At 37.7% G+C, this 21,037-nt stretch overlaps 4 protein-coding genes across 6 annotated transcripts in view; 3 read left to right on the top strand and 1 right to left on the bottom strand.

Moving 5' to 3' along the window:
- Nucleotides 1-505: 505 nt before the first annotated feature.
- On the top strand, nt 506-7,427 carry LOC107047801 (DNA polymerase delta catalytic subunit). 2 transcript variants are annotated; one of them, XM_015270637.2, is made up of 4 exons: nt 506-646; nt 957-1,062; nt 2,985-6,107; nt 6,859-7,427. In XM_015270637.2, the coding sequence occupies exons 1-3, from the start codon at nt 591-593 to the stop codon at nt 6,099-6,101; spliced, it is 3,279 nt and encodes a 1,092-aa protein (XP_015126123.1). In that variant the 5' UTR covers nt 506-590; the 3' UTR covers nt 6,102-6,107; nt 6,859-7,427. The 2 variants fall into 2 exon arrangements, with proteins under 2 accessions (XP_015126123.1, XP_028982569.1); XM_029126736.1 differs by lacking the exons at nt 506-646; nt 957-1,062 and adding an exon at nt 1,141-1,206.
- Nucleotides 6,120-10,179, bottom strand: LOC107047806 (ADP-ribosylation factor-like protein 1). Its single transcript, XM_015270646.1, has 5 exons — nt 10,001-10,179; nt 9,751-9,850; nt 9,522-9,638; nt 8,358-8,469; nt 6,120-7,050 (listed from the first exon to the last, which is right to left on the bottom strand). The coding sequence occupies exons 1-5, from the start codon at nt 10,002-10,004 to the stop codon at nt 6,841-6,843; spliced, it is 543 nt and encodes a 180-aa protein (XP_015126132.1). The 5' UTR covers nt 10,005-10,179; the 3' UTR covers nt 6,120-6,840.
- A 517-nt stretch (nt 10,180-10,696) lies between these two features.
- LOC107047723 (cyclin-A2) lies at nt 10,697-16,579 on the top strand. Its single transcript, XM_015270532.2, has 3 exons — nt 10,697-11,173; nt 13,403-13,894; nt 14,727-16,579. The coding sequence occupies exons 1-3, from the start codon at nt 11,015-11,017 to the stop codon at nt 15,477-15,479; spliced, it is 1,404 nt and encodes a 467-aa protein (XP_015126018.1). The 5' UTR covers nt 10,697-11,014; the 3' UTR covers nt 15,480-16,579.
- Nucleotides 16,580-18,919: 2,340 nt separating this feature from the next.
- LOC107047890 (clathrin light chain) overlaps nt 18,920-21,037 on the top strand; it is a 10,226-nt gene continuing 8,108 nt past the window's right edge. For both annotated transcript variants that reach the window (XM_015270792.1, XM_015270793.1), the window contains exon 1: nt 18,920-19,043. The gene's annotated coding sequence lies outside the window, so the exon portion shown is untranslated. The remainder of the gene's footprint in view (nt 19,044-21,037) is intronic.

Consider the following 21,037-nt stretch of genomic DNA (forward strand, 5'->3'; position numbering starts at 1 on the left):
TGTATTTCATTTTATCAAACCTGTGGCAACTGATTTCTTAATCATCGAAACACTTTGTTTTATACGTTCCCCCATTAACTTTTAGGGCAGGTTGGGGTAAAATCGACACTTTTGAGTTTATTTTAAATGTTAATGACGGGTTGCAATGTTGATGAAATTTAATAATTTTTTTTTCAATAGAAAGAACAATTCTTTCCCTTTGTGATGAGCCTAAACTAACCTCTATTGACACATTTGTTTCTGAGTGATATGAATAATTTTAAAAAAGTCTGAAGTGTCCATTTTCACAAACACGATCAAATTAGATTTTTGGAAAATGGATGATCATCCTTATTCTTCGCTTAGAATCCGAAAATTTTCTCCGCCTCATCACGGTCAACATTTCCCGCGCTCAAATCGAAGGAGACACCATTAGCTGTACATAATACTCGTCTGCTTTACCAACAAACGGATCGTCCGATTAGTTTCATGCGCCACTACTACTAAATTTGTCAGTTGACGCCGATTTTCGCGGTCAAAGTTATTGCACTGGCTTTTAGATTCCTGAAATAAACTTCAATTTAACGAAAACAAATTAATAATTAAGAATCATGAAGAAACGACAATTTGGGTCGTCACAGGGCCCAGCGAAGAAGGGTAAATTCGGGTGAGTACCATGACTAAATCTATTGAAAGTTAACAGATCCTTTTGAAGATGTTGAATTTTAGACTTGCATTTTTTATAATAATTAACGACTTGAAATTAACATGCACCCACAACTTTTTTTTCATTGTTTGACTGCTGAGGATTCTAGGTTCGAAGATTGAACAACAATGGATAGGACAATTCTCAAAAAATATAACGTCTCCCTTAACCTTGAAGACGAGTGCATGGCAATTTCCATCCTTTAAAAAAAAAATAATTAAAAAAAAGAAAGAATTGACAACATCTTGATGGAACATTTTTGGGCTTTCAGGAAGGATGAGGACGAGGACGACTTGCCAGGCTCTTTCGAGGCGGAACTGGCCACCATGATGGATGAAGACTTTGGAGATATCTCTCAAATCATCACTGATGAACAGGTGAGATGATTCCCCTGAAATTTATTCCACAATTCACTTTATTCTTCAATACTTGAATATCTAAAATTCTTTCAGGATCTTTACCAATCTTTTCTCGAATTCTAGCCCTCCACAAGTCACTTTGCCCCTAGAAAGCGACAACGAGTGAGTTTACCACTTTCTGAGTGATAATCCATTATCACCACCCATTTGTGTACTAGTCATTTGCTTTTTATATTAAAAATTTTTTTTTATTGTTTTCAAGCCACTAGGGTCTTTACTTCTGCTGTAGAGCTAGACACCATGTAAATGCCATAAACAGCCTCCCACTTCATTAATTGATTCCATTTTTCAAACTCAAACATTATTTCAACTTGTAATCAGAATAATAAAACCCAAGAATTAAAGTTATGCAGTGAAAGTGAAGTATGCCATGTCAAAGGAGTCAACGGCTGGCCCTCACTCTCTCGGAAATTGATCTCGATTTTTTCTACGATTGGGGGACTAGAAGAACTATCTCTCCATTTTTTTCAGATTTTTTTAACAGCCCATTCCGGGAATATGATTTTTTCTTTGTTTTTTCATTTTTTTTCAATAACTCCAGTTCTCTTCATCTGATTTTAATTTATAACAGGTCAAAATTTTCAATTTTCTACCATCTGTAAAAATATTTTGGGTAATTTTTTTTCAACTCCTAGATGCTCATAATACCGAATTTTCAAAAAAGTTGAAAAACTAGAATTTTCAAAATTATGTCACCTTTTATTTTTCTCGACTTTTTTCAGTAACTCTTGTAATTAAAACAAGTATTTTGAGCCATCATACAGGTGGGCTTTCGTTCTGGATCCATTTTATTTTCCATTTTTTCTTCTCGAAATTCATTCTCAAAATGGCGTTAATTGATTTTGATTATAAACAGTATGAAGTGAATTTAAATGTATACTTATATATTACATATTTTTTCGATACACAATCGAAGTCGTTTTGGGGGGTTTTGACCAAATTCGCGGAATTTCGAGAAGAAAAAATTAAAGATAAAATAGATCCAAGATGAACTTGCATGACGGCTTAAAATACTTGTTTTGATTATAAGAGTTACTGAAGAAAAGACGAGAAAAATAAAAGGTGACATAATTTTGAAAATTCGGTATTTTGAGCACTTAGGAATTGAAAAACAATTCCCCTAAATCTTCTTATAGATAGACTGCAGACTGTGCGGAGGCGATAAGGAGGGCGTCATCCACATTTTATGTGAATGCCCCCTATTAGCACTCCGTCGCTATAAAATCTGGGGCCAGGCTTTCCTGAAACCAGAGGACTTACAACAAGCGGCTGTCACCAGCCTTATTAGCCTAGTGAGAAACACAGGGCTGGGGCTGTGTGACTGACCGAAACTAAGGCGGAAGTTACAAAAGATCGTATGATTTAGGTGACTCTGGGCGCTTTAAGTGACCAGCCGCACTTTTTTAATTCTATTTTATTCTATCTTCTTATAGATGGTAGAAAATGGATAATTTTGAGCCATCATGAATTCAAATCAGCTGAATAGAACCCGAGTTATTGATAAAAAACGAAAAAAAGAGAAAAAATCATATCTTTGAAATTGGCTGTTGAAAAAACCTGAAAAAAATTGAGAGATAGTTTTTCTAGTCCTCCAATCGCCGAAAAAATCGAAAGAATAAGGGTCAGCCGTTGACTCATATTTTGAAACTAAATATAGATAATCTCTTGGGCTGACATATATTTATGAAAAACTTCCCAACAAGTCGATTCGACTGATCTCGTTTCACTCCATCTTTCCATAACAATTTAAAACTCCACATGCATTTCATTTAATTCTTAATACACTTTCAGCCCCCGCAAGCACGGCTAGTTAAATAAAAACATCGTTCCTTCCACCCCCGAAATAAAGAAAAAACACTAATCACGAATTCCAAACCTAGGGTCCCGAACAGGAGAACACGACGTCAAAATGGATACGTCCACCGCCCCTAGACTTCAATCCCTCGAAAGACACCCTATCATTCCAGCAAATCGAGATAGACCACTACACTGGCCAGGCAATGGTGGGAATGCCAGGCAACAAAACCGGCCCAGTCCCCATAATGCGAATGTTCGGAGTGACGATGGAGGGTAACTCAGTCTGCTGCCACGTGCACGGTTTCTGTCCCTACTTCTTCGTCTCAGCCCCTCCCAACTTCACCAACAACCACTGCAAGCCCTTCAAAGAGGCCCTGGACACAGCTGTAAAAAAGGACATGAGATCAAACCCAGAGAACGTGATGGATGCAGTCCTGGCTGTCGAGATAGTCCACAAGCAGAACATGTATGGATACTGTGGTGAGGAGAAGACCCCCTTCCTGAAGATAACAGTTGCCCTCCCTCGTCTCGTGGCAGCCTGCAAGAGACTCCTCGAGAAAGAGGTTGTCTACTCAGCATTCCACCACGAGTACAGAGCCTTCGAGAGCAACATCGACATTGACATAAGATTCATGGTGGACACCTCAGTGGTCGGCTGTTCCTGGATTGAGCTGCCCCCTGGTACCTGGAAAATCAGGGGAAAGTTCGACCACAGAATGCCAGTAACAGCGAGATGTCAACTGGAAGTTGACGTCGCCTGGGACGCATTCGTCTCCCACGCACCAGAGGGAGAATGGTCCAAAGTGGCTCCCTTCAGAATTCTGAGCTTCGACATCGAGTGTGCAGGGAGAAAAGGCATCTTCCCTGAGCCCAACCACGACCCTGTCATCCAGATCGCCAACATGGTCATCAGACAAGGCGACCCCGAGCCCTTCCTCAGAAATATCTTCACCCTAGACACGTGTGCACCGATTCTAGGCTGCCAGGTCCTCAGTTTCGGGACCGAGAAACAGATGCTGGAAAAATGGGCGGACTTCGTGAGACAGCTGGACCCCGACATATTGACTGGCTACAACATCAACAACTTCGATTTTCCTTATTTAATTAATCGTGCCCAGCACCTGGGTGTTAGGAACTTTGCATTTTTGGGGAGGATTAAGGATAAAAGGAGTGTCATCAAGGACCAGGTGCTGCAGAGCAAGCAGATGGGGAGGAGGGAGAATAAATCAGTGAATTTTGAGGGGAGAGTGCCCTTCGATCTACTGCTAGTTCTCGTACGAGATTACAAGCTTAGATCTTACTCGTTGAACGCTGTGAGCTACCACTTTCTCCAGGAGCAGAAGGAGGACGTTCATCACAGTATAATATCAGACCTGCAGGCAGGTGACGCCCAGACTCGTCGACGATTAGCTGTTTACTGCTTGAAGGATGCTTATTTGCCACTGAGACTGCTGGACAAGCTCATGTGCATCATCATCTACATGGAAATGGCTAGGGTGACTGGTGTCACCCTCGCCAGTCTCCTCACACGTGGACAACAGATCAAGGTTGTCTCTCAGTTGTTGAGACACGCTCGAGAACGAGATTATCTCATGCCTGTGCACCAGGGCCAGGGGTCAGAGGAGCAGTACGACGGTGGAACTGTTCTGGAGCCCAAAAGAGGATTCTACAACGATCCAATTGCGACTCTCGACTTCAGCTCTCTGTACCCCAGCATCATCATGGCCCACAACATCTGCTACACGACTTTGTTGACCATTCAGACGAAGAACAAGTACAATCTCAGTGATGAAATGGTCACGAAGACACCATCCAACTCGTTATTCGCGAAGGAAACAGTTCGTAAAGGAATATTACCAGAAATTCTGGAGAATCTACTGAGTGCCAGGAAGAAGGCCAAGGCTGAGCTCAAGAACGAGACCGATCCACTCAAGCAGAAGGTACTTGATGGACGACAGTATGCTCTCAAGGTCTCTGCTAACTCGGTTTATGGATTCACTGGGGCTCAAGTGGGGAAGCTTCCTTGTCTGGAGATATCTGCTTCAGTCACTGCTTTTGGAAGAACTATGATTGAGAAGACAAAGCAAGAAGTTGAAGAACGATTTTGCATTAAGAATGGGTATGAGCACGATGCTAATGTCATTTATGGCGACACTGACTCGGTGATGGTGAAGTTTGGGGTGAAAGAGATCGAGGAAGCTATGAAGCTGGGGAAGGAAGCTGCTGAGTATGTCTCTGGGAAATTCATCAAGCCAATCAAGTTGGAATTTGAGAAAGTTTACTTCCCCTATTTATTGATTAATAAGAAGAGGTATGCTGGGCTGTACTTCACGAGACCTGACAAGTACGACAAGATGGATTGCAAGGGGTTGGAGACAGTGAGGAGGGACAATTGTCCTCTCGTCGCCAACATGATGAATACTTGCTTGCAGAAATTGTTGATTGAGAGGAATCCTGAGGAGGCGTTGGACTACGCTAAACAGATGATCAGTGATCTACTCTGCAACAGAATTGATATTTCCCAGTTAGTCGTGACGAAGGAGTTGACGAAGACTGATTATGCTGCCAAACAGGCCCACGTGGAGTTGGCAGCCAAGATGAAGAAACGAGATGCTGGAACTGCTCCAAAACTGGGAGATCGTGTTCCTTATGTTTTTACAAGTTCAGCCAAGGGAACACCGGCTTACATGAAAGCCGAGGATCCGATTTACGTGCTGGAGAATAGTATCCCTATTGACACGAATTACTACCTGGAGAATCAATTGGCGAAGCCTCTGATTCGTATCTTTGAGCCAATTCTGGGGGACAAAGCTGAGTCGCTTCTTCTTAAGGGGGAGCACACGAGAACCAAAGCTGTTGTTACGTCCAGAGTCGGGGCACTGGCTGCATTCACCAAGAAGAAGGAGACTTGCATGGGTTGCAAATCCGTTTTACCCCCTGAGAGGGAGAAAATGGCACTCTGCAAATACTGCCAGCCTAAAGAGATTGATTACTATCAGACTGAGTTGTATGCTGGGAGAAAACTCGAGGAGAAGTTCTGCAGGTTGTGGACAGAGTGCCAGAGGTGCCAGGGGAGTCTTCATCAGGAGGTACTCTGCACCAGTCGTGATTGTCCTATTTTCTACATGAGGAAGAAGGTCCAGATGGAGCTGGACACACAGATGAAGAGGATCGATCGGTTTGGGGTCTCTGATTGGTGATTAAAGGTGAGATTTTTTTCATTTTGATCAATTTTATTATTCACTGAACCATCGACTGCTCGATCGCTCGGGCAGAACAAAATCGATAAAATAGACTGATCATTATTTTTAATTGCATTTGGTTTTTGGTCCGTTACAGCAGGCCCAGTTTTTCATAATTGTTTTTTCAATTTTCGTTTTTTTCAAAGGAATGGATTATCAAAAATCTACCCAGTATGTCAATTTAATCCACGAAGATCAATTGGAATTATATTATTCAGTTTATCTAACCCACATTTGGCATTCAGTATCACCCAGACATTCAAAAATAACTCGATAGAAAAGAAAATAAGACGAACAATTAGAAGTAATTATAATGAAGATAAAAGTTCTGGGATTGAGTTGAGGTGGAGCGATAAATCCTCAAGATATTGGGAAAGAAAGGGTCTTATTTAATTTAGAAAATCCCCTAAATGTGAATGAGGAATTTATTACCCCTTACTCAAGCCAAGCCCAGAATTACGTGGATAAAGGAAAATATTGTCTATTGATTTGACTTCTAGTGGGCATCATATCATCAAAACCTATCGCATTCACTCACAAAGCCATCACCATTCACGATTCATTCAATAAATCATTCAATCATCAATAAATAACTGAATCCCCACGCACAATGTTTTTTTTTCCTTCGATGATGCAAGATTACAAAAATTTCCCCCTCATCGCAGAGATAATTGATTCTTTCTGTGTTCATAACGAATCATTTTCTGCTTTGCAGTGCATTCGCCAGCCAGTCCATTGCCTGATCGAGCCCCTCTCCCTTTTTCGCTGATGTTTTGAAGATCTGGAATGTTCTGTTCTTCAGAGCATCTAGACCAAGTGCCTGGTGAACTTCAGCTACACTTAAGCATCCTGGCATGTCTTGTTTGTTAGCCAGGACGACTAGAATCGCTCCCTGGAGTTCATCCTCCTGGAAAATTAATCGTCGTTAATCAATTTTTTTAATCGTTGGACGTCGGATGAATAAAAAATCAGGAGTGAAGTCGTTAACTGTTACAAGAAATTTTTCATGTCTTGATCAACATTTGATTATCTTGATAATGAGTAATTTTAGGAGAAATGGTGAAGACATAGTTTTGTTAGAACTTTGGGGAACTAGAAAGAGTTTATCGAAATTTTCTCATAAAACTAGGGTGAACAGGCCAATTGCTGGGCGGTTAAGGGAAATTCCAGTTCGTGGTAGGATCTAAAATGAAAGAATCACCTCAATGGAGATATGATGGCTTCCATACCTTCATATTTTAATTCGCAGAAAAAAATTATTTGAAGTGAAAATAACAAAACAGAATAATTCGATTAAAAAATAATTGAATGCAGCCGAATCCTCTAATTTCTGGACGACTGGGCCATATTTTTTTTTATTTATTAAATGTATTATTTATCAAATATTATTGAAAGGCGAAATAATCAGTACAATTTTCATTTTATTTATAGAATATTCAATGCAAGTTGGAATCGTCCAGAAACTAACTCCCGTCCAGAAATTGAACTGTTTATCCTACTTTTTTTCCTAGATAAATGAACAATAACAAAAGTGCCAAGACTGACTCATGATTATCTTCCTATCCCATTAAATACTGAATTATCCTGAAGAATGATGCTAGATGAAAATGTCAAGAGATAGTTTTTGTTGGAAATTGTTTCAATTAGAAGTAGGTTTCTTGGTATTTTCTCCTCAAACCACTCATTTCTGGGGTAGATAAACAGTAAAGAAAATAAAAATTGGAATCCTGATAGGTTATTTATTATTTAAAATCGACTTATCATGATTTGGAACGCCAAATGTTTCATCTGGATGAATGGAGGATTATCTTGATATTTTTAGAGAAAATTTTTCAGCTAAAAAATGTCTGGGCATTTTCCCATAGATGCACTAATTTCTAAGATAAAAGAAAGTTTTTTGAAGAATTTAAATTCGAATGTCAGACATTACTTCACAGCGGAATTGGCATTCAAGTTGTTGGTTCATGAAAATAATTCATTCCAGATAATGATTCATGTACAAATTGAATTCTCCATTTTGTTAAATGTCACCTATTAATGAAAGGTCACGTGACATTTTCCCCAAAAATCACTCACTTCTGAGGAGAAGAGCAACTTACATATTTGAAGGTCGATTATTATCACTTCACAATTAAATTGATGTTTAAAACTGTATTTTCATTAAAACAATACTTTTTTTACAAAAAATGAGAACTTGATTATCTTGTGTCTTACCCTGAGCATGTAGAGTAACTCATCCTTGGATATCCCTATTCTATCCCTGTCTGCTGAATCCACAACGTAAATAATAGCGTCTGTATTGGAGTAGTAACATCTCCAGTAAGGTCTAGACATAAAAACCACGATAAATAACAATACCAAAACCTTCCCAATAACAGCCACAAACAAGTTAAAATATCGTTTTATATGAACACACAAGAGTTTGAAATATGGATAATCTCTCTGCCTTCAACAACGAAATATTTGATTTGAAAAGCAAATCATTGACATAAGACAATTCCTTGTTTGCACAGAAAATAACAATTTTTTGGAACAACTAAATCGATTTTCGCAACAAAAATTGTTCATCTCAGGACTCTTGAGAATTATTCAGCCCGAGATTCTTTACTCTGGGTAATTTTCAAGACTTAGGGTGAACTGTCCAGTGTTCAAACGAATAAGTCGTCAAATAGGGTAAACTTTCCAGTAGATAGACGCCTAAAAAAACCGCCCAGTAGATGGACGTTTGTTTTTTAGCAATTGAAAACAAATTGATCGAAAAACAATCGCCATTCAGGGGTTAAAAATCACAACACTTGGTGAAAATTCAAAGCAACAATTCACATTTCAACATTTTTTTGCGTAATTTCTTCTCTAAAGGTAGCTCGTCCATCTATAGGGCAGTGTCCATCTACTGGGTAGCTTACCCTACCAATGCTCGAAAGACCAAGATTCAATAATGTGGGAAATTTTCACCAGGTCTCATTGAATTCATGAAAATTATTCATTATTCATAATGGTTTTTAAACCGACAAAAGCCCTATTTCACTGCATTGAGTATTTATTCTACAATAAATATATAGGGGAGGTTGGGGTAAAATGGACACTTTTGACTTTTTAAAAAATGTTAATGACGGTTTGAAATGTTGATAAAATTTAATAATTTTTTTTTCATTGCAAAGAGCAATTCTTTCCCTTTGTGATGAGTCTAAACTGAACTGAATTGATAAATTAGTTTCTGAGTTATGAGTAATTAAAACAAAAGTCTAAAGTGTCCATTTTACCCCACTCTCCCCTAAATCAGTTCAATCACTGAACGAGTTCGAACACTGGTGCGTTTACCCTATCCGAAGAAATGTTTTTTCTTTTCTCAATGTAAATTCTAACAACATTCCATACCTAATGCTCGTCTGTCCCCCCAAATCCCAGACCTGGAACTTGAGGTTTTTATACGTGACTTGTTCAACATTGAACCCAATAGTTGGTATCGTAGTAACGACCTCTCCAACCTGGAGTCTGCAACAAAATCCAACAGTTAAAAATATCCAAGAGCTCCTCCAGTGATTTACACTGGCCTCGTATCACTGTTCAAACAAAATCAAGATCAGAGACAGATAAAATAGTCGACCTGTACAGAATCGTCGTCTTGCCAGCACCGTCCAGTCCAAGGATGAGAATCCTCATCTCCCGACTCCCCAGGAGATTCCGAAAGTAACTCAGCAATCCGCCTGCCCGAAAAATCCACAAAAACGATTAACAACCCCTCAATCCACCCCCAAAAACTCGCCGCAAACAAATTAACAAAAAATTCTGATGTGATACGAAAGTTGTGACATCATTCACTCCAAAAAATGACACATGTACACTATTCAACTCACCCATTTTATCAATGAATCTATCACGAAATCATATAAATAATTTTAATATCCCAATCACGCGTCTATTCTGATGATTAAAAAATCTCTGAAACACCGGGGTTGCTCACACCCCACTGTAAAATTGTATATAATCGCACTTGTTCACGGGTTAATCACCGCAGCTGGCCGGACTCGTACACCTTCTGAAGTTTGACGTGTTGATGACGTGCCAACATTCCAGTGAAGAATTCCCTCTGACACTCCGCAATTGCTCCGAATTGTTTTAACCACTTTGCCCCTAATCCTCGCCCCCCGAAGGGCCAAAAAAATTATTAACATGACCTCAAACCCCCTGAGATCCCGAAACACAATTCCAGAAGCTGGAGAACCCCTCAAAAACCCATTAACAACATTTTTTGAAGTTTAAAAACAATTGGTTAGGGACATTTGTCGTTCATCGATGATGAAAACCTCTTCTTTACCAATTGGGACAGTGACAAACAGGTGAGGCGCCCCCCTCCACATAATTCTCAGGAATAGCCTCGCCTGATTGGCTCTCAGTCAACCGCGCAAATCTCCCCACTCCTTTCCCCAGAACACCGCCCATTCAAATCCCTCGAATTCCATTGGTCGATTCTCATTTTCTCCCCTTCAATTGGACGACTTTCAAGTCAAATGTGAATATAACGAACGAACCTACCTACCGACAGCTGTTGGACAGTTTGGGATACGTTGTTGTTTGAATAATCCAAACGGACAGTGTGTAGCTGCGAAGTGGGGGCTTGGAGGGTTTTTCCGGGTGTCCTGATCGTCCAAAAATTTTTTTTTAACCAATCCCTCGGATTTTTCCTCGCCACCGTGATGTACATTCGTTGAAAATAATTCGCTGATAGTCTCTGAGCTTTCACGTGCCTAGAGGACTGATTAGTCAGGTTGGAGAGGACATTTCGAGAAACCCAGCAACGACGAGGAATTTTTTTGGGGGGCACAGGAGACGTGAGGAAGCCGAGATAACGATTTTTTTTGGAGATAGTTATGGCCACGATCAGGGTGCACGAGGATCAGGAGAATCGTATCAACGATGCCAGGAGAGGAAAGGAGAATGGTGGACTCAGGGAGCATCAGGGTGGCCTAGGACAGCAAAAACGTGCGGTTCTCGGCGTCCTGCATAACAACTGCCACAGGGCCAAGCCAGTGAGTCTCACCCGCCTTTAGCACGCTTTCATTTTCCAGGGGCCGTTGGGCTGGGATTTTAATTCTCTGTTTACACTCGTTATTTACTTCTTTGGTGACCTTCTGATTTATTCCATTTTGGAGATTATTGGGGAATTCAGGTGGCCTTGATGAAAACGGAAATTGGGGAATTTCTTTCGGGAGTAAATTCGGGGGGAGGTGGTATGTGTCGTCCTTCACGAATTTCCATTTGATTTTTTTTGAGGATTTGCGAGCCAGGATGTTTAATTTTTCCAAGATTTCAGTTTTGGATGGATATATTCCGATTGACGGGAGATAGCGGAATATTTATGGGGGCTTCACTGTTGGGTCCGATGGCTCTCTCTGCACGTGACCCCATGGGGAAAATTATCCTATCTCTCTCAGATTCGAAGATATTTAATTTCAGTCGATTGTCTCTATTATTGGCTTCAATGTATACAATGGGAATTTTCGTGTGATAAACGGTGAAACGAGGGTGAATGAATTTTTCTGCGGGTTCAGTTCTTCGTGAATATTGCGGAATTGAGGAGAGGTAGCTCGTGCCTTTCCGTGGGTCCTCTCGCCCTGTGCAAATAAGATTCTGAGGAAAATAATGCTATCTCTCTCGGAATTCGAGATGTTTATGAAAATCTTGACCTTCAGTCGAGGCGACTCGTCGTGTCTCACAACTCCATTACTAAAGTTGATCAGTTTTATTCGATTTATTATATTATTTGATAACAAAGATGATAAAAGCTCAAGCGAAGAAAGAACATTTTTTCCAATCCTTCACGATGGCTTCTAAGTCGGGTAAACAGGTCAATTTTTGGACGGGAGGTAGTTTTCGGACGATTTCTACCTCCATTGAATATTCCATAAATAATAAAATGAACGTTGTACAGATTATTCCGCCTTTCAATAATATTACTCGTGTGTAATCATGGGATCAATTATTTTTTCTGTTGATCGACATTTAGGGGAGGTTGGGGTAAAACGGGCACTTGACTTTTTTAAAAATATTAATGAGGGGTTGAAATGTTGATAAAATTTAAAAATTTTCTTTTTCACTACAAAGAACTATTCTTTCCCTTTGTAACAAGCCTAAACTGAGCTCAATTAATCAATTTGTTTCTGAGTTATGAATAATTTTAAAAAAGTCTAAAGTGTCCGTTTTACCCCACCCTTCCCTAATAAATAAAAAAATATGCCCCAGTCGTTCAGAAATTAGAGGTTTCGGCTGTATTCGACTATTTCTTAATAGAATTATTCTTTGTTTTGTTATTTTGACTTCAAATAATTTTTTCTGCTAATTGAAACATTTTCGAAGGTATGGAATCCATCATGATCCCATTTAGGTATGGAATCCATCATGATCCCATTGTGTGACAACAGAGATGATAACTTCTCAAAGTTCGAAGCAAAGTTTATTCCACTCGCTTACGATGGCTTCAAAGTGTCTTTTATTTAATTTTTACTCTATACAGTGGAGTGATGAAACGGGATGAATCAGGAAATAGAGGGATAGCAGAATTTTCATATATACTTTTTTGGTAAACCAAACGATCATCTGATGTGAGGTACTGAGGAAAATCATCCCTGTCTCTCTCTGATTCGAAAATGTTTGTCAACATCCTGACCTTCACATCGACTCATCCTATATTTCATTTGAAAGGAAAAATCCAGCATTAATTCAGTAGTGAAATAAAACGGTATAAGTCAATGTTGACTATTGACCAGTTTTTAATCAATATCTCAGAATCTAAGGGAGATAGCAAAATTTTTGTTATAACCTTTTTTGTGGAGCCGATTGAGTACTACAACAAATGTAATTACGAAACTTTCGCTATCTCCCTTAGATTCGGAGATATTCCTCAACAATTCAACTGGGAGATAAGTCGACTTAAACCCTTATACCACTTCACTACTGAATTATATGAAATGAATTACATTCATTCCGACCCTTCATGATATACGATGAACCTCTTCATATAGTGAAATATTGAGACAGTCTAAATTTTTCGTAATTGAAGAGGACTTGTCGTACAACTTCAATAGAGGAAGATGGGTCAAAGTGGAATATTTGTCATGAACTCAAAGTCCCAGTATCTATTTACGAAGAAAGATATGGAGATTGAAAGTCGATCATAAACGTTCCACTTTGCCCCACTCTCCCCTACTGAATTCATCAAATTTTGTGTGATTAACAATAATATTATTTTTTCTTCAAAGGAAATCAACAACAAAGAGGATAAATTCTCAAAATCGAAAACCACATTCATTCCACCCCCTTACGACGGCTTCAAAGTATACGATGGCAAGAAAGACGAGGGTGCCTTCAAGATCTACGAGGATAAACTCGAGGAAGAAACTCAGGTTGTACTCCGAGAAACTCGAAATACACGTGAAATTCAAGTTAAAAAAGCGACAGAGGTGGCGATTAACTCGACACGTGCGAAAAATGTCGAGTTGACGTCGGTGAGCATTGTGCCACCATTCAGACCGGTCCTCGGGGAGATTGGGAATGAGAAAAAGGAAAAGGAAAAGGATATACCATTATTCAACCGAGCCAGTCCTCTGTCTCTCGAGAAGTCCATTTGCCTGACAGATTCCGGGAAAAAGGGACTGAGGGCCAAGAGAGAGGCAACTAAGGTCTCCAAGAGTAATTTTTATGATGTGGATGAGTACAGGGCGGACATTTACAATTACCTGAGGGTTGCCGAGGTACATAAGTGCTGTTTATTTTATTACTTTCGAATTATGGGGCGTTTTTATTCCTCTCTTTTTCTAAATTCCCTAATTTCCTCCATTTTCTATCTTCAATACTGTATGAACAATATACACGAATCTAATAAATTTTGTTTCATCTTGAAGTTTTAGAAAAGATTTTGAAAATGACACAATTTTTCTTACTTTACTTGAACATCAGTCTTTAAAAATCTGTCTTCCAATCTAATGGAGATAATTGAATTTGTACAGAAGCTTTTTTATGGATCTCCCATTACAATAGAGGTCTCCCCAAAAATGAAAAACTTCATGTTTTTGAATTATTGGGCATTTTATCTCTCATTTATTTTTTTAGCATTTTATTGAGGGCTTAAAATTTTTGAATATTCAATGAAATTCTAATTTCCCGATCCATACGACAGTGAAAATTATTGAAAATAATAAAAATTCAGGCAATTATTTTACAGAATTTTCAATTCATTGAAAATTCAATTAAATTTAATATTCAATTTTCATAATAAAGTCTAAAATTCAAGCTGTTCTTGAAATATCAACGATACCTCACCATGAAAAACTGAATGTTATTGAATTTTCAAGATAAATGGGAACTTTCATGAATAATGTGATTTCAAATTGAATGAAACCCCACAACATTGAGAATTCAATTGCAATCGTTTACTGGAAATTTCTAACAGCGTAGTGACATTTTTGTGCAGCACTTGTTTTTAGGTCGCAATTCACAAAAAAAAGTCTCCAGAATTTTTCTCTCTCTGATCCACAGATGATTATGCATTATTCTAATGAGAAAATAAATTTCCTCCTATTCTAGACTCAACACAGGCCAAAACCCGGCTACATGAAGAAGCAGCCAGACATCACCTACTCGATGCGAGCGATTCTCGTCGATTGGTTGGTAGAAGTAGCTGAAGAATATCGATTACACTCTGAAACCCTCTACCTAGCAGTCTCCTACATAGACAGATTTTTATCCTACATGAGTGTGGTGAGAGCAAAGCTCCAGTTGGTAGGTACAGCAGCGATGTTCATAGCAGCTAAATACGAGGAAATATACCCCCCAGACGTCGGTGAATTCGTCTACATAACTGACGACACATACACGAAAAAGCAGGTGTTGAGGATGGAACACCTGATCCTCAGGGTTTTGTCCTTCGACCTGACAGTTCCAACGCCACTGGCTTTCCTCAGGGATTATTGCATCAGTAATAATCTGAGCGATAAGATTCAGTTCTTGGCAATGTACTTGTGTGAATTATCAATGCTGGAGGCAGATCCTTATCTCCAGTACTTACCGAGTCACTTGGCAGCATCTGCCATAGCTGTTGCACGTCACACACTCCAGGAGGAGACGTGGCCCCACGAGCTCGAATTGTCCACTGGCTACACCTTTCACGATCTCAAGGGATGCATTGGACATCTGAGCAAAACATTTGCAATAGCTGCCAATATTCCACAACAGGCTATTCAAGAAAAGTACAAAACTAGCAAATATGGACACGTGGCTCTACTCCTTCCTCGCAGTACAGATGTACTTGCCTGTGAGGATGACTGTGAGAGCGCCTGAATCATCATCATCATTTCATGGAAGTGGTGATTTAAAAATTGGGTCATTAACGAACCTCCCTGTCAGCATGGATTCATCCTCAGGAGGGGATTGTGGGGCAAGACTGATGAGCAACTGTTCGAGGGAGAAAGCCTAGAGAACACAAATTCTTATTGGGAAAGTTGTGTGGAAACATTTTTGAAAATAGTCATGAGTGATTCGAGTCATCACATATCACTTACTGATTTTTCTCGAAATTTTGGTAGAATTTCTTTTTTTTCTATTGAAATTTTTGCACTTTTGGAGTAAACCAAAAAATATTATAGGGGAAGTTCGGAGTTTTCGTTTGGCACGAAATTGAGAAGAATGGAACACAAGTTGCCTAGAATTTGTTAGTATTTTTTATAATAGTTATAAATAATCATTTTTTAATGCAATGGTATGAGAGATGAGTGATGTTTTTTAGGGGCGAAAAGTACTCGATTTTTGCATGAATGAGGAGAATACGAAAGTGGAAGATTCAGAATTAGTTGCTTTTCATCATTGCGAGAGAAAAATGAGAAAATCGAAAAAAATGAAACACTTGCCAGTGATTGAGATGAAATTCTTCACATCTGAATTTTATTGGATAGCATTTTCTTTTATAATTTATTGCAGGAAATACCGGAAGATTTTTTCTTACGTTTTAAGCGACACACACATATAAATGTGATAGATAAAATTTTTTAGATCAGTAAGGGGAAAGATTTTAGTCGGTCTGATTTTTTTTTATCATTGCGATACCGCATTTCCCAAGATTCTATTTATTCACTATTCATTTGAAAAATGTATCAAACTCTATTAGCAACTTGATTGATAAATAACGCTGGCACCGTTGCATGATGACTCGTTTTCATAAGATTAATTTGTCACATTTTTGGGAAATGTAGGAAAATGAATAAAATCAATAATCAATCATTAGGAGATTATTTTTGTAAGCGAAGAAATTAAATTTGGGTTATTCAAAATGTACTCTGAATGCTCTATAAATATGTGAGTGATTGGATGTTCTGTGAATCCAATGAAAAAAATGAAAAATTTGAAAATTTGTGAATAAACGAATGTACGGCAATTACCTCGTAGTGCTTAAGTTCTTTATTTGATGATCACGAACAATTCAGTAAAACTCAACAACAGAATGAGACAATTTTCCATATTTTGTTGAAGATTGAAATGACGCCAAGTCAATTTTTCATTTATCATTGAATACGAAATTATCTTGATAAGGTGGGATTAAGAGGAATATTTCAAAGAATCTTTTTTTTGTAGAAAATTCCTTCGATTACAGAAGGTTTTTCCGTTCATTTTTTTCAGTCATTTTCCCCTGAAACACTTGGGTGACTCCACAAATTAATATCAAATTCTCTTAATAATGAGTAATTTTGGAAGAAAACGTCCGATCGTTTCGAGTAAAGGAAATTTTCTCGGCTCCGAAAGGCCTCTTCACATTTAGAGTAATTATTTCAGAAATTAATGAATAGTTAACGAAAATATCAGGAGTTACTTGTTACGACCTATGTGGCTGTGTTCAATTGTATCAATTACTAAAAATCAAATTTTCTCGATAATGAATGATTATCGACCCGACCTCTTTTATAGAAGAAATTTCCTCTGCTCCGAAAAGACCTTTCTCATTTCCATCAATTCTTTTCGGAATGAATGGATAGTTAACGGAGATATGAGGAGTAACTTGTTGAAAAAACAGAGGTTTTTGAGATAATTGTCATTGAAAACAAGTTGTCACATACATACAGAGGGTCATACCCAAATATGACCCTTAAAACAACATTTGTTCACGTTTCATAACATTCTAGATCATTTGCAATCAAAACTAGAAAATCGAAAAATCGGTCAAATACAAGGCTTCTCGGAAGCAAAAAACATCTTTTACCGTATACAACCCACAAAAACTGAAGGAGATACTACGAGTGGTCTTTCATTTTGAAGCATTTCAACGTTTGTTCCGTATGCCCAAGGCCAATTTGACAGTTCCACGCTCAAACTAGATATTAATTAAAATTTGAGAAAAAAATCACTTAAAAATATTCATCCAAAAAGAAATGAAAAATTTTCAAAAAATCATCACTTCCTTAATTTTTAATATATTTTTCTGTGGCGGTTAGGTGTACGTTGTACAATAATAACTCGTGGTTTAGTAGAATTAAGTCGGCTGGATTTATCACATTAGATGTGTTCACATCGAGTTTGAGAATCGGACTGACATTGACTCATCTATTCGGTCGGGAGCGTGCGGGTTTAAATACCTTTTGTTATGGAAGGTTCGAGAATGTCCAGAAATTTCGTAAGGGACAAGGATAGAATGATGTTTGCCTCGAATACGACGATATAGAATATTCGAGACGCGTTATATGAATTTCGAAATAATAATTCGTTTGTGGCTCGCGCCACATTTTTTTATGTTCATTTGAAGACCAACTTTTTGGAAAAAAAAAATGGCGAAGAGATCCCTGCCATCGACTTTTTGGCCTTGTGTTTTGCGATGGAACTGCTCATATGGAAGAATACGGCTCTTATGAACGCAATGTGTTAAATTTGATTTTTCAAAATTCGTTTTCTCGAAGGACAATTCGGAAACCAAAGCATATTGCGCCTAAAAAATACTCTCGGTCTATTTAATGAATTCGGAAAAACATTCCCACTGGAAAAAATTGGCCGAACTACTTGGATATCCTTATAAGGATAAGGATAGACATTTTTCTAAATTTCTTATTTTCTACAGGGAAGAATTTCGATTAATTTTTTAATGTTTATAATCACTGAGGGAGTTCACTCAAGATCATAACTATAACATGATCATCTTCTAGAGCAATATAAATCGTCATAATGGAAACCTAATGAGAATTACCTGGAAACTTCTCGGCTGGAGAAATATGGTAGCGAAAAAATAACTACTTCTCTCAAGTAAATGGATATTTGGCAAAAATAATTTTTTTTCTCGCAATCAGGGTAACAAAAATATCAAATGTGATAAAAAATATCAGAATTAAGTGATTTGTTTCGATCTAGGTATGTGGTCTGTATCAATTGAATATACTATTAAATGTCAAGTTCTCAATAATCTGCAATTTTACGAGGAAAATTCTGACCTTTTTCTTCTGTAGCAGAGCAATATCGAAATCTCTCCCGAAATTTCGAAATTGCTCTGCTACAAAAACAGATCTCTTAACATTTTCTCGTAAAATCACTCTTCCCCGAGATAAATAAATAATTAAATAAAATGTTGAAATTGAAGCTTTTCAGTTCATCATTCCGCTACTGAATTATTCTTTAACGCATTAATGAATCATCTCAGTTTCATCAGTCATTATTTGTATTTTTTTCTCTGCACCTGACATCACCTTAAACAATGATAAAGTAGAACATCTTCATTATCTCGAGAGGAAAGCATCGATTTACGTCGCCCATGACCCATTCACTATTGACGTTGACACTTGCTTCAGCATTGACACATTACAAAAAGGGGTGTTTCCGAGGCAATATCAAATAATCCAACCACCTTTTCATCTTCGTGGGCATTCCAACCAGGTAAATACCATCTCATTGCCCTGAAAGGTCTCGTGAAATCAAAGGATTTTCTTCCCGAGAATTTTCGTAAACGAACACTCAAAATTTATTGGAGTTTTCAGGTTAATTTTCCTCTTTATCCCATTAACTCATAATTTTTCAAGTATTTTCCTGACTTTTTCAGTCAATAAATCAATTATTCATTCATGTCTGAATGGGAGAGTCATTCTCCTGGACATGATTTCATAAAATGATTAATTGTACAGAGAATGTGAAACTAGAATTAAATAGAATACTTTACTTCCTTGCAGCTACTTTTACCGTTTTACATCTTCTCCACAGCCCGTGAAAAATACTCTCATTAAAGGGTAACGGAATGTCGCCAATTTTCCCAACTTTTGAGCAAATTTCCTGCTGAAAGTTATCGGTATTTTTACAAATCAAAGCACATTAATCTCCAGGAAGCGATGATAAAGATCAACCCCTGATGAATCAAACCCAGAGTTAACTTTGGGTTAACTCTGGGTTCATGAGAATTTCCCAGAGTTTCTGTTTCTTCGCTGGGTTTTTTCCATAAACCCAGAGTCGACTCAGAGTCAACTCGGGGTTTGATCTATCAGGGATGTGCTTTGGGTTAAAAAAATATTGATAACTTTGAGCAATATCATTGATGATGCCAGCTGTTCTTGTGGGTTCGAAACACAAGACATTGATTATATCTTTTGGTATGGTCCCAATTTTAACACGGAAAGGATAATACTCTTAGAAAATTTAAATAAAAAAATGTAAAGTCTCAATAACAAACTCTATAAAGCCCTTTCTGAGTTCTACAGATCCAAAAATCCTAAATATTTTACACAAGTTTATCCAAGCAGGTAAAATAAACATATGACTGTGCAATGAAATATAAAAAAAAGTGTTTAAACTAAAATTGTAAATCCACTACAGACAGTGTAAATAAATCATGTAGATTTTCGCACTTTGAACAATAAAAATAAAACTTTGAGCAGGAAATTTGTTTGAAAATTCCAAGAAAACGGTGACCTTCTATTACCCCTTAATAAACCTCCAATAGATTATTTCATTATAGAAAAATGGTAGCATAGTAATAGTGAAAATAATAATCTCACAGGTTTAAACATCTATCAGAAAGAGCCGGAAGGGTTCTACTTGACGTAGAACATATTTGTTAAAGTGTTCGATCTACTATACGGATTTAACGTTTCGATTACGCTTTGATGATTCAACTGTCGAAGAATTAACGTTTCTCTAAAGTTTTAGATTCAATCGAATTTGTTTAAGGAGAGACGGAACCCCTTTGTCTACATCAAATCTTAGAATTGTATTTTCTACTACAATTATTAATTTCTATCTATGAAATTACTTTATCAACTCGATTATCACATTGTTGAGTCAATGAAGTAGTTTAATGAATAAAAAATAATAATTGCAGGAGAAAACACATTTCTAAAGATTCATATCGTCGCATTAAAATCAAAGTAAGTAGCGTCAGGGCGTAAGTACCATTTCTCTGAGATTTTTTTTCTCTTAATACCAAAGGGGCGTATGTTTTTTTTTCCTTCGAAATGGAGTTTTCTCAACTTATGAAAGGTTTTTTGTGGACAAATTTCTGAAGTGGCAAATGGACGTAAGTCCGACTAGCAAGTACTGAAGGGGCGTATCTCCAGCACATACGTCCCTTTGTTTTTGAAGCAATAATCACAGATTGGGCGTAACTCCAATATATATGTCCCTTCATTTGTTACTGTTCGTTCCTATTGATTCATCAAGTATAAACGGAATCACATGTACTACAGCCCTAATAATAAATAATATTTGATTCTACATTAACCTCTCCTCCCTCCCTCTCATCATGAATGTTCAAATTATTTCCCTTTGATTTTTTGCTTGAATGAAACAATTTCATGAGAAATATCAGTAACTAAACTAAAATTTTCTAAAATTTTCTTCTAAATTTATTCGATTTCATTCATTAATTTATTTCATTTTTTTAA

Source organism: Diachasma alloeum, unplaced genomic scaffold (genome assembly GCF_001412515.2).
Source record: "Diachasma alloeum isolate Michigan unplaced genomic scaffold, Dall2.0 Dall_scaffold_78908, whole genome shotgun sequence".
Taxonomy (NCBI): Eukaryota; Metazoa; Arthropoda; class Insecta; order Hymenoptera; family Braconidae; genus Diachasma; species Diachasma alloeum.

What these genes read in the sequence shown, in the direction of transcription:
- LOC107047806 (XM_015270646.1), bottom strand. An exon ending in AAGACGACGATTCTGTACAG is followed by an intron (nt 9,639 to 9,750) that starts GTCGACTATTTT and finishes ATTTTGTTGCAG; the next exon opens with ACTCCAGGTTGGAGAGGTCG. An exon ending in AGTTACTCTACATGCTCAGG is followed by an intron (nt 7,051 to 8,357) that starts GTAAGACACAAG and finishes TTAATTTTCCAG; the next exon opens with GAGGATGAACTCCAGGGAGC.
- LOC107047723 (XM_015270532.2), top strand. Translation starts at nt 11,015, where the DNA reads ATGGCCACGATCAGGGTGCACGAGGATCAGGAGAATCGTATCAACGAT. An exon ending in ACTGCCACAGGGCCAAGCCA is followed by an intron (nt 11,174 to 13,402) that starts GTGAGTCTCACC and finishes TTTTCTTCAAAG; the next exon opens with GAAATCAACAACAAAGAGGA. An exon ending in ATTACCTGAGGGTTGCCGAG is followed by an intron (nt 13,895 to 14,726) that starts GTACATAAGTGC and finishes CTCCTATTCTAG; the next exon opens with ACTCAACACAGGCCAAAACC.
- LOC107047801 (XM_015270637.2), top strand. Translation starts at nt 591, where the DNA reads ATGAAGAAACGACAATTTGGGTCGTCACAGGGCCCAGCGAAGAAGGGT. An exon ending in GCGAAGAAGGGTAAATTCGG is followed by an intron (nt 647 to 956) that starts GTGAGTACCATG and finishes TTGGGCTTTCAG; the next exon opens with GAAGGATGAGGACGAGGACG. An exon ending in AAATCATCACTGATGAACAG is followed by an intron (nt 1,063 to 2,984) that starts GTGAGATGATTC and finishes TTCCAAACCTAG; the next exon opens with GGTCCCGAACAGGAGAACAC.